Consider the following 16,527-nt stretch of genomic DNA (forward strand, 5'->3'; position numbering starts at 1 on the left):
GAATTTGGCATCCCAGGGGTTAATGCTCTCAAGGACAACAAAGATTACTTCAGTTACTTCTGTAGTAGTAAAAGGGAGCTAGCATATATATGGAATTGGCGGAAATGACCGGCAGAATCCGAGACCAGGGAGAAGAGTCGGTGGAAGAAGATTGGAAGAAATTTAAAGACTATTTACAGAAATACTGCAAAATTAAGGAATGTTAGAATGATGTTGGATTGAAGTTAAGTGGTTTTTAGCAGCAATGTTATAAAGGAATATGTAAAAATGGATTGTTAACAGGTGATAATCTAAAGCTATAATATATTAAGATAAAAGATTAAGATAAAATCAAAGAGGGAAAGGATTTGCTGAACTAACCAATTGAACTGGAATACAAGAAAGGGAGGTGTGAGGAGGTCAGGGAAACAAGCAAATGAAAGATAAGATATGGAAAGACTGATCTGTTTTTAACTGTTTTTACTTTGTATTTTCTTTTTCTTTTTATTCTTTTTCTTATTTTTGTAATATGTTGAAATTTAAAAAAACAAAAACAAAAGGGAGCTAGCATATTCATTAAAATTGTGTTAAACAAATTCAGCTGACATGCAGACCTTCACAAGCAGGACTCTAGCAACAGGATAGTTTTTAAAAAGTTAGCAAATCCCCACTCAGTTACCGTATTTTTCGCCCTATAGGACGCACCGTCCCATAAGGCGCACCTAGTTTTTTTGGGGGGAAATAAAGGAAAAAAATTATTTCCCCCCCAGGCACGGGTTTGGGGAAGCCCGAGCTTCCCCCGACCCCAGCCCCCAAACAGGCAGCTCTCTGCAAGCCGTGGGAGCCCAGTGCTGGCTCCCGCTGCTTGCTGAGAGGTCCGCGAAGCGTGGACGCGCTGAGCTCAGCGCGCGCAGGCTTCAGCATGCAGGCAACTCTCCGCCAGCAGCGGGAGCACTCCCGCTGCTGGCGGAGAGGTCCGCGAAGCGTGGACGCGCTGAGCTCAGCGCGCGCAGGCTTCAGCATGCAGGCAACTCTCCGCCAGCAGCGGGAGCGCTCCCGCTGCTTGCGGAGAGGTCCGCGAAGCGTGGACACGCTGAGCTCAGCGCGCGCAGGCTTCAGCATGCAGGCAACTCTCCGCCAGCAGCGGGAGCGCTCCCGCTGCTTGCGGAGAGGTCCGCGAAGCCTGGACGCGCTGAGCTCAGCGCGCGCAGGCTTCAGCATGCAGGCAACTCTCCGCCAGCAGCGGGAGCGCTCCCGCTGCTTACGGAGAGGTCCGCGAAGCCTGGACGCGCTGAGCTCAGCGTGCGCAGGCTTCAGCATGCAGGCAACTCTCCGCCAGCAGCGGGAGCGCTCCCGCTGCTTGCGGAGAGGGCCGCGAAGCCTGCATTCGCCCCATAGGACGCACACACATTTCCCCTTCATTTTTGGAGGGGAAAAAGTGCGTCCTATAGGGCGAAAAATACGGTACTTTGGGTGGCCGGTCACTAACTCTCAGCCTAACCTACCTCACAGGGTTGTTGTGTGAGGATAATATGGAGACACATGTACACCGCACTGAGCTCCTTGAAAGGAAGGCAGGATATAATAGATTGATTGATGGATAAGATTAGCTAGCCGGGCGTCCGAGTGAGCAGTGCCATCTTACTGGTTCCATCTTACTGGAATGGTAAGTCCTGTGAGGAGGGGGCACAGCCACTTTCGCCAAATAGATGTTGTAGTGGTAGTAGAGATCATGGCAAATGGCTATCTCGAAGGCCAGCTTCGGGCGTTACATGTCAAATTCTTTTTGTGTTGATGATTTTCAGATCTTACCAATATATTTGAGTCGTTCCTGCCCCAGTTGCTGGCGTATCCCAACCCCATAGATCCCCTTAATGGTGACGCGGCGGCCATGTACCTTCACCGACCAGAAGAATACAAACAGAAAATTAAAGGTAAGGGCTTTGGAAGCGCGAGAAACCATTAGCAGCCTGTCTTGGAACTTGGTCGCGGAGAGCATTTGGGTCTGAAGAACTCACCATCATCTTGCTTATGCTGCCGCTTTGGCAAGCCAGTTGCTAACCTCGCAGGTGAAGGGAAGCAACGTCTAACTGAGGTGTCCATCTCACTTGGGAGAGGCCAGCTAGCCTTGAAAGGGGGGAATCACCAGGCCTTATTTTGGGGAAAGGAGGCTTGCTCGGTTATGAAACAAGCAAAACAGGGCAACAAGCTTCGGTTTCATAGAATCATAGAGTTGGAAGAGACCACCGGGGCCATCGAGTCCAACCCCCTGCCAAGCAGGAAACACCACCAGAGCACTCCTGATATATGGTTGTCAAGCCTCTGCTTAAAGACCTCCAAAGAAGGAGACTCCACCACACTCCTTGGCAGCAAATTCCACTGTCGAACAGCTCTTACTGTCAGGAAGTTCTTCCTAATGTTTAGGTGGAATCTTCTTTCTTGTAGTTTGGATCCATTGCTCCGTGTCCGCTTCTCTGGAGCAGCAGAAAACAACCTTTCTCTCTCCTCTATGTGACATTCTTTTATATATTTGAACATGGCTATCATATCACCCCTTAACCTCCTCTTCTCCAGGCTAAGCATGCCCAGCTCCCTTAGCCGTTCCTCATAAGGCATCGTTTCCAGGCCTTTGACCATTTTGGTTGCCCTCCTCTGGACACGTTCCAGTTTGTCAGTGTCCTTCTTGAACTGTGGTGCCCAGAACTGGTGAACCAGTGTCTAGCGTGGTGGATTTCTTGTGTAACCACACCACAGTGATGTTTAAAGCAACTTTATTTGCTCGTAGCAAATAAATAAATTAAATTCAATAAATAAATAGCAGTGGCCGCTGGAGAACCCACAAAAGCAGAGATCCCAGCACACCTCCTTCCAGCAAATCCTTTAGCCCAGCTGGTGCCAAATGTCCTGCTCTGCTTTCCTTTGGATCACATCAGTGAGGGTGGGGGGCTGGCCTTGTCGTCTGGGCAGCCCAAGACCTCCGCACACGCTGCCCAGGCTTGCTCCCGGGAGAGGTCACTTCAGTGCTGCTGATGCAGCGGTTTGACTTCATCCCCAGAGGCGCACTCCTTTGTCTCTCGAGACAGACAGATGCCAACAACAGGCCTATAAATTGCATGGGCTTATAGAACCTTAGCTTTGCACGTGTGTAGGAACTACCGTAAATTTCGCTCTATAAGACGCACCAAACCATAAGACGCACCTAGTTTTTGGAAGAGGAAAACCGGAGGCGGGGGGAGAATTCTGAATACCAGAAGTCAGGACAGCAAGCGGGATCACTGCGCAGCGATCCCGCTGGATGTCCTGGCTTGTGGGATAGCCGCGCGCAGCCTCTCCTGGGCAAGGGGGGCCTTCATCCCCTACCCAGGAGAGGCTGCGTGAGGCTAAGGCTCCCCCAAGAGCCGCACTCCCTTTAAAGAGTGCGCAGAGCATGTGTGCAGCCCTTGGGGGCTTTTCCCCGATGAGGGAGGAGAACTGCCCTTCTCCCTCCTCAGGGAAAAGCCCCCAAGAGCCGCACACACACTCCACACGGCTCTTTAAACGGAGCGCTGAGCAGAGCCTCCCACCTGCATTCGCTCCATAAGATGCACACACATTTCCCCTTACTTTTTAGGAGGGGGAAAGTGCGTCTTATAGAGCGAAAAATACGGTAGGTCACAATCTCAGAGGCAGAGTAGGCCTGGATTGAGCTGAATGCTCAGCTCAGTGCGAATAACAGGGAGCCTGCTTTATCTCAAGCTAGCTCAAGGCTGGGGTTTCCCCGCACAAACCTTCTTGACACATTCGTAATAGAACATGAACAAGCAGATTTTTCCAAGGATATCTTTTCACACTCCCTTTGATGGTTTTTACAGGTTGTGGGTTGTGGGACGCGGGTGGCACTGTGGTGTAAACCACTGAGCCTTGGGCTTGCCGATCAGAAGGTCGGCGGTTTGAATCCCTGCAACGGGGTGAGCTCCCGTTGCTCAGTCCCTGCTCCTGCCAACCTAGCAGTTCAAAAGTACAAGTAGATAAATAGGTACTGCTCTGGCGGGAAGGTAAACAGCGTTTCCGTACGCTGCTCTGGTTTCGCAAGAAGCGGCTTAGTCCTGCTGGCCACATGACTCGGAAGCTGTACACCGGCTCCCTCGGCCAGTAAAGCAAGATGAGCGCCGCAACCCCAGAGTCGGCCACGACTGGACCTAATGGTCAGGGGTCCTTTCCGTTTACCTTTTACAGGTTGTAGGCTATCAAAAGCAGGTGCTATAACTTCCACTACACTAGCTAGGGGAGAGAGAAGATTTGCCCCCAGCCCAAGATGTGTGTAAGACTGGTGAGAGAAGGAACTAATGGACAGCTGTGTCCTTTTCCCTGCTACACCACTGAGTATGCAACATCAAAATCAATCTGGGACTATGAAAATATCCCTTGTTTTAGCTTTGCTATGCATGACATTGGCTGGTAGACCTGGGATGCCCTGCCACACCTCTCCCCACACACCCCAGTTGCGTGACAGGCAGGCAGCTACACGTTGGGAGTTGCTCAGGCACTGAGATGATGCAAAGAGCTTTCTGGCGACAGCGGCGCTTAAAAATAGCCTCCCTGCCGGTGCCTTGAGTTGCAGCAGCTCCTCTGCGCTGGGAGACAAGGTTCTGTAAATGCATAATTTATCTCGTCTTCCCTTTTTAACTGATGGAGCCGTAAAAGTAACCCTGGGGGGAGGGACTGCAAGGCCCCGTTGCCTTAAGAGGAATCAGCCCACAATGTGTTGGAGCTAGAATTCAGGAAACCGGCCTCTTAACTGGTCGCAGCAGTAGATGGCCAGCGGCAAGTACCATATTTTTTGCACCATAACACTCACTTTTTTCCTCCTAGAAAGTAAGGGAAAATGTCTGTGCGTGTTATGGAGCGAATGCCTATGGATGGCGGGGGGATCTGCTGCAGTCGTGAGCAGAGGATCCATGGCTCCCCTTCCTTCCCTCCTCCGTGGCTCGCTTTGAAACAGCAAAGCGGGAGAAGAGCCGCTGAGTGGGGAGGAGAGAGGGACAGAGAGCCTGCTTGCTTTAAAGGAGCAAAGCGGGAGAGGAGAGGAGCCTTCTCCCCTTATACCCCTCCTCTTCATTATTAGCAGCATCCATCTCCACACACCCCACGCATGCTTCTTCTTCCCTTAAACCCCTCTTCTGCATTATTAGCAGCATCCTTCTCCACACACCCCACGCGTGCTCCTTGTCCCTTGAGTGCTTTTCCTTCCCTCCCCACTTAAAACGTGGTTACAAAGCACGGATCCACATGGATCCTCAGGATTTTTGCACTGGGTCACCCCAAATTCACCATCAGATCACATAGCATGTCCATGGCTACAGCTTGCACCAAAAAAATCACGCACCCACTGTTGCCTGGGGCTGCAGTGGTGCTAAAACGTGGTTACAAAGCATGGATCCACATGGATCCTCAGGATTTTTGCATTGGGCTACCCCAAACTCACCGTCAGATCCCATGTCTGTGGCCACAGCATGAACCACAAAAATCATACATCCACTGTTTCGTTTAGAATATTTTTTTTCCTTGTTTTCCTCCTCTAAAAACTAGGTGCGTGTTATGGTCGGGTGCGTGTTATAGAGCGAAAAATACGGTACTTCTGTGACGATTGCCTTCTCCAGTTCTCTAGAGTGTGGCCCTTGTACTTAGGCCTGCTCAGAAGGACTCTGAGACAGCTGGGCCACATTGTGGAGAAGCAAGCAGCAATCTTTTGTAGCCGTTCCTCCTCCCAGATCTCTCTCGGGCGCAGAATGAGCTCTTGTCCCACCGGCCCTGAGAGGCAGGCTGTGAGATTTAGGCCTCATTTGCGTAGATATGACATCCACAGGCTGCTGAGCATCTTTTCTTAACATGTAGCTTCGTAACACACATCCTTCCTGGGCTATATAGTAATTGGTTCACCTTCCTGAAACTGGAAGCCCTTTCTTGCTGAATGGCTTTTTTTAAGAAAGGATACGGGCTGTGGGTTGTTCTGACACACACCAAAATGCATATTTGAGAGTCTGAGGCGATGAATGGAGCTGTCCTAGGAGATTTGCACCCAGTGGCTAGTTCTGAGCATCACCCAGCGCATTGAGAACATGCAGAGAGCCTTGCTAGATTACATTGACACAAAGGGAACCAGTAGACTGTACCACTTCAGAGCTCAGGAGGAGGGTGCGTGCCACTTTTCTGAATGCTCTCCTATGTAAAACAAAACACAGAATACTGATATTCTGCCAGCTCCCCTGACTGCCCCCCACCTGTCCTGCTGCTCCCCCACCGTTGGTTTTCCTTACGTCCTGGAATATATCCTCCCATTTTTATAGTTAGACACCAGGCTTTAAAAACTCACGTCTTGACTCTGTCGTTTTCCCGCTAACTGGTCTCATTCCACTATCTCTTCTGCCCCCCTCCTCTCCCCAGTCCTTGTGTCTCTTGGTCTGTCTTAGGCCCCTCCCCTCAGCCTTGCAATCTCTGCCTTCTGTCCTGTTGGATGTCCAGCACCCAGAACACGTTTAGAAATAATTCAGAAACGTGTTTCTGCACCTCCCTACAGTTTTGAAGGTTTCTACCCTCTCTATTCATTTACGGTGTGCTCTGCTGAGCAGTGGCGTAGCGTGGGTTGTCAGCACCCGGGGCAAGGCAAGTAATTTGCGCCCCCTAACCCGGGGCAAGGCAAGTAATTTGCCCCCCCCCCCGCTGCACTGTCCCTCCCCCAGATAGTCCCTCGCTCTCTCTCCGCTCCGCACCGCACCGCACGCCTGGCACCCTCCCCTCCACAGTGGGCGGCGACCCGGCGGCTCCGATCGGATTCGCACAGCCAGCACTGCAGTGAGAAAGAGTGAGTGAGCCAGGTAGGGGCAGAGAGCTGTGAGTGCAAGCGCCCCCCCCCAGATGTTGCGCCCGGTGCGCCCGGCCCCCCCTGCACCCCCCACGCTACGCCACTGCTGCTGAGCCCTTCCTCGCTCTCCCCACCCTCTTCAGTTTCAGGACTTTTCTGTGTTTTGCACAGAGATGCGTTCCCAAGCCGAGCACATCATGCGAGTCCCAGCTGTCTCACGCCAGTGGTGTTGTACTGGTTAGGGCATCGGACCAGGACCTGAGAGACCAGGGTTGACATCCCCACTCTGCCCCAAAGCTCGCTCGGTGACCTTGCAGGGGCCAGGCACTGCCCTTAAGCCTAACCCAGCCTTTCTCAACCTGTGGGTCCCCGGATGCTGTTGAACTACAATTCCCATCATCTCTAGCTAGCAAGGCCAGAGCTCAGGGATGATGGGAGTTGTAGTCCAACAACATCTGAGGACCCACAGGTTGAGAACCGCTGGGCCCTAACCCTACCTCATAGGATTGTGGTTGGGGGTCAAATAAGGAGGGGGAGAGCCGGTTACAGGATCTCTTTGGAGAGGAAGGTGGGGTTATAACTGCAGTAAATAAATAAATACACTGGAAGGCACAAAAGCACAGAAAAATGGGCAAGATTATCACAGGTGCAAATGTTGACTGTTTATTATTATTATTATTATTAAATCTTGCTTTTTAAGATTTTTCAGAAAGGTACTAATGTTTGAGCAAGGGGTTGTCCTTGCTGAAATCTGGGGGTCATTTTGGTGGGCGGGCATGTTGCAGGGACGTCGAAAAAGCACATTAGGGTGTCGAGAAGCAGTTTGTGGTCTGCTTAGCTATGTTTGTTTTGAGGGACCTCAGGGTGTTCCTTTAGCGTGTATGTTGATCGTCCCTCTTTTTCTTCCCCTGCCCCACCCCCCACCTTTCTCTTTCACCCCATCCAGAATACATTCAGAAATATGCAACAGAGGAAGCGCTAAAAGAGCAGGAAGAAGGCACTGGGGACAGCTCTTCGGAGAGCTCCATGTCTGACTTTTCAGAGGACGAGGCCCAGGATATGGAGTTGTAGTAGAAGCAGCACCCTGCTTTTCAGAGAGACTGACTTCCTAACCCCGCGCTGAGAAGCAGACTATAATATTCATATTTAAACAAAGCAATTTTTTATTACTAAACAAGGTTTTTATGAATAATAGCATTGAGATATATATACATATATATATATCACCCTTTAGATCTTGATTTCTTTTGGTCATTTCTCAGAGCCCAAAAGTGCATCGTAGCGCATTTCCCACATTCCACTTGGTAGCAATATGCAGCCCAGATGCATGCGAGGCCTCCGTTTATAATTCCATTTGAGCAAGGGCAACTTGTGGGCTACTGAACTGTCAACCTAAAAAACAAAACACACAAAAAACCCCAGCTGCTTTGCTAGGGAGAGGGTCTGGATGTTCCCTTTTTTTCCTCCCTGCCCCCCACTTTTATTATTATTATTATTAATGGTTCCAAAGATGGCAGGACACCCTCAGATGCAAAAGCCGAGCAGCGCTTGCAGACCGTCGGAGAGAAATATCGGGGGATAAACGCAAGAGGCAGTGAAGTCGGAAAGGTCCTCTTTCGATTCAGCTCGGCCGCTTTACACTTTAAACGGAGTTGCATTTTTAAGAAACGAAACACCGTCGCCAGAATACGCCGACTTCTTCGAAGTGGTTCTGACAAAGGCGCCTTTCTTTGGCTTAAAGAACATTTTGCGCGGATTTCCTGCCCTGCCGCTAGAGACTGGCGATTGGTCCGGTTTGCTCGGGGGACCTTTTGAAAACCTGCGACTGGACAGTCCAAAGTCAACTTTACTGGTCTGGATCCCCGGCGTCCGTCTGCCTCTGTCGCTGTTACTACTCTTAAGGGACAGAAAGCAAGCGGAGTCCAACTTTGGCTTAGCTTTCCTGGAGCGCGTCACACCCATTTTGGCCCCGCTGTTAAAACCACTGGCAGTTGTAATTCTTCCACTCATTGATGTCTCTTCAAGCACTGTGCCCACGACCTCCTGCGCAGAGGTCTTCTTACAGGTCGGATTTGTCAAGAGCGCTGCAAGCCCATGGACAGTTTCGTTGCCCCCTACCCCACCTGAGTTGCCGCTGATCACGACTCCATCAGTGGTCTCCCAAGTTTGCTAGTTCCTTCCTTTTGCTTACTTGTGGCCCTTCTATAAAGCAGGCCAGACAATCTAGGAAAATCCAGTATAATGGGCTTGGGAAGTGGTTTTTTGTTGTTTTGGAAGAGGAATTGATAATAAGAGTGCTGGTTTCAGAGATTTTTTTTTTTCCGAATTAGATTCTTCCTCCCTTTTCATTTCTTGGGCGTTTTTTGAACACACAAATGTTCCTTCTCTCTTCCCCCCCACCACGTCCCCCCTCCCAAAAAAATGGAATGGTAAGAGAACCCCCCCCCCATACATTGAATGCCTACCTGGGATGCTGATGTTACTTGAACATGGATAACGGCAAGGAAAAACGCCCGGCAAGATGTGGATTTTGCAATCTGGACATTACCTCTGATGTATTTGTAAAGAGTTTTTTTTTTCCTTTTTCTTTTTGGATAGGATGTGGGGAGGGCAGTTTTGGTGCAATGTCTGTGGGTGGGGTGGGGGGGCAGTAAACGGAATTTGAACTCGGGTGACGTGAGCAGAATTCTGAATATCAAGCCAAGCCCAGTCCGTTGTATTTCCTCCCCAGATTCCCCCGAAACGCCGTCAGAATTTTGCGGATTGTTCTGGGGTGCGAGGGGAAAATGCGCCGAGAGAGTACAATCTTAAAGCCTAATCAGTTTGCTTTCCCCCCACCCCTTTTGAAAAGATCTTATGTAAAGTAGAATTTAACTTTGGCATGATCATTTTCCTTTAATAAAGCAAAAGCATACCAAGAAGTTGAATTACGGGCATGAAGAAAAAAAAACCAACAACAACCAAGAACCTTTTATTTTCTTTCTTTCTCTCTAAATTAAAAAAACAAAACAGTAATGTGGTTATAGTAGCTGAGCTGAAGTTCTCTCCTTTAAGCAAGTATGGCTTGTTGGGGGGGGGGCAGGTTAGTATTAATATGGAACATGTAACTCTGTGCCATTTCCTTGACTCTGGAGGAGCGTGGGGAGAGCTCTGTTACTGCTGCAGGGCTCCTGAGACCAGCCTTCACCAACCTCGTGCCTTCCAGAGGTCGATGGACTACAATTCCCATCAGCCCCCGCCAGCGTGTTGGCTGAGGCTCATGGGAGTTGTAGGCCCAGCAACCTGCGGAGGGCACAAAGTTGGCGAAGCTGGCCTTAGAGATGCCCTCTGCTTGTGTGGTGGCCTCTTAGGTGCTATTTAGGTCTAGATTTTGAGTGCTGAGGTGGCAGTGGTGATGGTGGTACCAATTTAAACAAAATAAATTGTATTTTTTCAATATTGTATATACAAATATTAGTGTTCTAATTCCCTTTACTTTACGCAGGTCACTTTTTCCTTGGGGGGGGGGGAAAAAGAATCTCAATCCTGGTGCGCAGTTTTGAACAGCTCTGACGTACACAGCTCTTTTCTCCTAAGCAAACACCCGTTCTTGATTTCAACAGTCCTGGCTTTTAAATTAAACGCACGGAAGCGGTTCCAAATGCAGACATGGTCCGTGTTCAATGGAATCCCACCCACCCCCCAAGAAAAGGCAGCACCGACTCTCCTCTCTACCCACTCCCAACATCCACGCACTTTGCCCCTGGGGTGCAAAAGACCCATTTTCGCAATTCCTGTTTGATCGGGCCCCTTGTTTGTGCGTTGCAGTTGCAAAGATCTCTTCTTCTGCATTTACTTTCCGGGCGTCAGGGAAGGCTGGCAAAACGCCCTTAGTGGAATGGGATCCACCTGGAAAGATGAGTTTGTGAGGACCGACCTTATGAGTTAACTAGACCGGGCTCCCTTCCCCTCTGGTACCACTGATCTAAGCGCAGTTCCTTCTTGTCCCCCTCTCTCTTTTGTCAGCCTGCCCAGATCCCCTTTGCTCGCAGAGCTTCTCCGCTGTCAGCCAGACCAGACCGAAAGGCCACTTCCAGCCGCCAGCCCCCTTGCCATCCCTTCCGAAGTGCCCGCGTTCCTTTTGAAAACCACCTTTCAGGCTTCAGACCCGACTCCCAACGCAGCCGCCCCTGGGAAGCTGCAAAGCTGTGTGTGTGTGTTGTGAGTTGCCTTGTTAACGTGAACACACTCTGATGGGATCTCGAAGTGCTTGCGCCCTTCTCCCTCCCCACCCGTAAAAGTCCGTTGTGCTTTTTGAGTGTTTCGGCACCGGTAGACGAAACCTCCCACATCGACCTTGGCGTTTGATCTGCTCCCCTTCCTCAAAACGCCTCTTAAATCACCCACGGAGACGTACTGCCGAAGCACAGTTTTTGTCCCACTCTGCCCGCCGTGCCAGTCTCCCAATTCCACCTGTCGACCTTTGGTTAGTTGTTCTTGCTACACCATCTTGTGCTTGATATAAGAGAGAGGGGACCTGGGAAACAGGGGCAGAGAGCAGCATGGATCAGAGTGGCGCAGGGTTTTACCCAGGTGACGGCTGGTGGAGAAAGCAAATGGCCCTGGAGCTTTTCGTTGGCTAGGTCAGCTTGTAGCAAAACCCCAAAGCTCCCCGGCTTGTGTGGTCGGTTGGTATTTTCCTACATTTGGGGCAGCGGGTGGGAACTCCCACAAAGAAAAGGGGGTTATTAGGGGAGGGGGTAAAGCTTTTATCCTCTTGGGGAAGGGTCCATGCTAGCTAGATCTGGAACAGATAAAGTAGTTAAACATGTGGAGTGTCCGAAGGCGACTCCTGTGATCTGAGCGTGCGCTGGTTTTATATAAATATATATATAATATTTGCTCGCTCGCTTCCTTTTGCTCGTCTGAGTTGCTGTGGCACCTTGGAGCCAGAAGTCTCTTGCCGCATGAGAAATGGCCATCTCCCTTCCCTCCTTTTTCTTTTACTGACTGTGTTTGGTACATATTGTGTGAATACTTGAAGAGGTAAAGCTGGGCCTCCGGCCCCTTCCATTCGAGTCCTTGCTTTTTTTTTCCTTCGGGGTTTTTTTTTTTTTTTGGCTGGTTTGTTTCCCCCCTCCCCCCCCCCCCGTTTTCGTTTCCGCTTCCTCTCTTATACCCCCTGCCCCCCCCATCCTCTTTGCATTGTGATGATGTTAGTGGGCATGCCTGGCGCCACGGCAATTGCCTCTTCTAAGAATTATAACCTCTCAAAATAGTTGTGTATAATTAAAGAAACTGTAAACTTTTTTAAAAAATAAAATATGTATATACCTTGGCCCCTCGACTGGTAATTGCCCCAGGAGAGAGAGATATATATATATATACTGGGGGTGTGGGTCACTGCTGCTGCTGCCGACGCTTCGTAGGGCTTTTAAAAATTTGGAATAAATTGCATCTCTCCCTCTCCCCCCCCCCCCAAAACCACTTTCTGATTCTGTAGCATCTATTATCTCCTAACTCGATATACAGTACAGTGGTGCCTCGCAAGACGAAAAGAATCCGTTCTGCGAGTCTCTTCGTCTAGCGGTTTTTTCGTCTTGCGAAGCAACCCTATTAGCGGATTAGCTCTATTAGCGGTTTAGCGGCTATTAGCGGCTATTAAAGGCTTAAGGGATTAGCGGATTAGCTGCTAAAAGGCTATTAGCGGTTTAGCGGCTTAGAAAAAGGGGGTGGGGAGCGGAAAAAATCGCAAGAATTGCAAGACATTTTCGTCTTGCGAAGCAAGCCCATAGAGAAATTCGTCCTGCGAAGCGCATTGAAAAACGGAAAACCCTTTCATCTAGTGGGTTTTCCGTCTTGCGAGGCATTCGTCTTGCGGGGCACCACTGTACTGATATACGCATCCCCTAAAATGAGGTCCCAATCGGTGGGTTGGGTGTACTTTTTGTGACAAATCCACATTTGCGCCGGCTCTGTCTGTGACCTTACAAAAGGAGGCAGGAGGGAATGTGGAGGAAACGGTTTGGGGAAATGGGATGGTGAAGACAATGAATGGATTTTTGTATATCGATTCCCAAGTTGCCAGCACAGAACTTTCATTGCCCCCCACTGTTTTTTGGGGTTTTTTTCTTTTGAAGAATGTAGAATCCTAGAACTGCAGAGTTGAAAGAGGCCAACAAGGTTCGCAGGAATCTTTTGCCCAACGTGGGGTTTGAACCGATGTCCCTGAGATAAGAGTCTCATGCTTTACAGACAGAACTATCCCAGCCCAATATGTAAGTGACCACTTAAAAAGCAACAACAAATTGTTACTTGTTACGGTCACAGATGGGAACTGGCAGGGCGCAAGCTCAGGGGATGATGTGGGAAAATTGCAATGCTGGAATTCTTAATAATAATAATAATGAATTTTATTTATATCCCGCCCTCCCCAGCCGAAGCCGGGCTCAGGGCGGCTAACAACAATAAAATTATACAACATTCTAAAATCATTTCATTAAAATTAATTCAACTCAAATTGATGGCAACCATTAGGCTAAAGTTCTGTGAAGATTGCCAAAGGAAGGAGTCAGGCTGTGCCCTGACCAAAGGCCTGGTGGAACAGCTCTGTCTTGCAGGCCCTGCGAAAAGATGTCAAGTCCCGCAGGGCCCTGGTCTCTTGTGACAGAGCGTTCCACCAGATCGGGGCCACGGCCGAAAAGGCCCTGGCTCTGGTTGAGGCCAGCCTAACCTCCCTGTGGCCTGGGACCTCCAAGATGTTTTTGTTTGAAGACCGTAAGTTCCTCTGTGGGACTTACCAGGAAAGGCTGTCCTGTAGGTGCGAGGGTCCTAGGCCGCATAGGGCTTTAAAGGTTAAAACCAGCACCTTAAACCTGATCCTGTACCCCACCGGGAGCCAGTGCAGCTGGTATAGCACTGGGTGAATGTGATCTTAAGAGTTGAGCTAGCCCAGTGCTCAACAAAACGATAACTCAAAATCATATGAACAGCAGTTCAACATCCGCTTTGCTGGCCTGGGCTGATGTGGGTTGTTGTCATTGTTGATTAACAAAAAAAAATTGTTTTTTGTCATGGTAACTCAAAGCAACTTACATACACACATTAAAGGTAAAGGTACCCCTACCCATACGGGCCAGTCTTGACAGACTCTAGGGTTGTGCGCCCATCTCACTTAAGAGGCCAGGGGCCAGCGCTGTCCGCAGACACTTCCGGGTCACGTGGCCAGCGTGACATCGCTGCTCTGGTGAGCCAGAGCCGCACACGGAAACGCCGTTTACCTTCCCGCTAGTAAGCGGTCCCTATTTATCTACTTGCACTTAAGGGTGCTTTCGAACTGCTAGGTTGGCAGGCGCTGGGACCGAGCAACGGGAGCGCACCCCGCCGCGGGGATTCGAACCACCGACCTTTCGATCGGCAAGCCCTAGGCACTGAGGCTTTTACCCACAGCGCCACCCGCGTCCCTCATACACACATTAAACCACCATAAAAAATATCTAAAAGGCAAATTTTAAAAATGCGTAAAAAACATCCTGCCCGTGCAAAAAAGCCTCAGTTAAAAGCCAAAAGGCCTGATGAATATAGTGTTTGCCTTGTGCCTAAGATGTGCATTGATGGAACCATCCCAGTCTCCCTTGGGGGAAGGCATTCCATAAGCTCGGAGCCACCACCGAGAAGGTCTGTTCTTGCCAAGTCACCTCCTAGAGGCCTCTGATGACAATGGCAGGATCTGGGTTGGTTCCTGTGTGGAGAGGCAATCCCTGGGGTACGGGGATCCTGACCCACACAGGACTTTAGAGATCCAAACCAGCATTTTGAACTGGGGCTGGAAACTCACTGGCAGCTAGTACAGCAAGACCCGGATTGGTTGCAATCTAAAATAATCTGGATGGCATTAGGTTTGAATGACCATTTGAAGCCACACCTGCCGTCCCTTCTGGTTGGTTTGCTTTTTCAAATACTCAGTCCTCCTGCCTTCACACTCCTTAGGCTTCGATCGCAGGAGACATGTACCTTCTTTCAAGAGCAGCTGTGTTTTCTGCAGAGAACTTTCCTTCCTCCTGGAAGAGCAGAGCGCTGGACTTCTCTGTTGTTTTTGGCTCTGCGCATGTTCTTAGATCTTGCGCCACCTGCCTGAAGAGGCACGACCCCAGGAAGGAGCACAGGAAGATGACTTACATGTGATCAGGCTGCTTGTCCCATCCAGCCTCATGTTGTCTGGCAGCAGCTGTCCTGGGCCTCGGGAAGAAAGAAGTCTCTGCCATTGCCAGCTGCCTGAGAACTTGTGCTGAAGGTGAAGGGTTGCTAAGTGGGGTCTTCTGGGTGTCCTGAATGGGGCAACTGTGCCCCTGAAGGACCAGGGGCGCAGCCTGGGAGTCATTTTGGACTCATAGCTGTCCATGGAGGCGCAGGTCAGTTCTGTGTCCAGGGCAGCTGTTTACCAGCTCCATCTGGTACACAGGCTGAGACCCTATCTTCCCGCAGACTGTCTCACCAGAGTGGTGCATGCTCTGGTTATCTCCCGCTTGGAGTACTGCAATGCGCTCTATGTGGGGCTACCTTTGAAGGTGACTCGGAAACTGCAACTAATCCAGAATGTGGCAGCTAGACTGGTGACTGGGAGCGGCCGCCGAGACCACATAACACCAGTCCTGAAATACCTACATTGGCTCCCAATATGTTTCCGAGCACAATACAGAGTGTTGGTGCTGACCTTTAAAGCCCTAAACGGCCTCGGTCCAGTATACCTGAAAGAGCGTCTCCACCCCCTTTGTTCAGCCGGGACACTGAGGTCCAGCTCCGAGGGCCTTCTCGGTGGTGGCGCCTGCCCTGTGGAACACCCTTTGTCAGAAGTCAAGGAAATAAACAACTATCTGACTTTTAGAAGACATCTGAAGGCGGCCCTGTTTAGGGAAGCTTTTAGTGTCTGATGTTTTATTGTATTTTTAATATTTTGTTGGAAGCTGCCCAGAGTGGCTGGGGAAACCCAGCCAGATGGGCGGGATATAAATAAAATTATTATTATTATTATTATTATTATTATTATTATTATTATTATTATTATTGTTATTATTGTTATTATTAAAGACAAGTCTTCTAAATCTTGCCATTTGGCATTAGCAGAGCCCTGAGATGGCTGAATTGTAGTCCCTCTACATCAGGAGAGTCACAACTCCCATAATAATTCACCATGCTACCTGGGGCTGATGGGACCCTCAACTCTGGAAGGCAACAGATGAGTCACCCTTACAGGTCAGGATCTTAAAAGGTGTCAGGGTGAGGCAGGGCCGGATTTCGGTTTGATGAGCCCTCAGCTACTGAAGGTAATGGGGCCCTTTATATGTCCAGCTCCTTTGCCAACAATATGGTGATTTATGGACCTAATAGGTATCTAAAGCCATTTGCACATAACAAAATATGTATTTTATCATAAAATACATATTTTATGTAGGCACCCTATATATAGAAATGAGCAAAGCAGTGATATTTTAGGGAGCAGGCTAGCAGGCGGGGCCCATGATGTACATCATAGGAGCCTACACAAAACAAAACACGGTTGCTGTATGTAGGTTTTATTTTATTTGTTGTTATCTTATATTTTGGAAATGTACATCCAGTTTTTGTTCCTTTAAACTTTTTGAGGGCCCCCAAGAGAGTGGGGCCCTAAGCTATAGCTTGTTTCGCTTATACGTAAATCCGTCACTGGGGTCAGGGAGAGTCACCCAATT

At 49.5% G+C, this 16,527-nt stretch overlaps 1 protein-coding gene and 1 long non-coding RNA gene across 3 annotated transcripts in view; one reads left to right on the top strand and one right to left on the bottom strand.

Moving 5' to 3' along the window:
• Nucleotides 1-12,137, top strand: part of UBE2H (ubiquitin conjugating enzyme E2 H) — a 73,482-nt gene extending 61,345 nt beyond the window's left edge. For both annotated transcript variants that reach the window (XM_083402486.1, XM_083402487.1), the window contains exons 6-7: nucleotides 1,785-1,913; nucleotides 7,767-12,137. In XM_083402486.1, the coding sequence (XP_083258612.1) occupies nucleotides 1,785-1,913; nucleotides 7,767-7,891 (254 nt within the window). In that variant the 3' untranslated portion in view covers nucleotides 7,892-12,137. The remainder of the gene's footprint in view (nucleotides 1-1,784; nucleotides 1,914-7,766) is intronic.
• Nucleotides 11,940-13,630, bottom strand: LOC310659329. The gene is made up of 2 exons (XR_014502764.1): nucleotides 12,702-13,630; nucleotides 11,940-12,342 (listed from the first exon to the last, which is right to left on the bottom strand). It is a non-coding gene; the product is annotated as an uncharacterized lncRNA (long non-coding RNA).
• Nucleotides 13,631-16,527: the final 2,897 nt, after the last annotated feature.

This window comes from Podarcis tiliguerta (genome assembly GCF_965153285.1).
Source record: "Podarcis tiliguerta genome assembly, chromosome: 10".
NCBI lineage: Eukaryota > Metazoa > Chordata > Lepidosauria > Squamata > Lacertidae > Podarcis > Podarcis tiliguerta.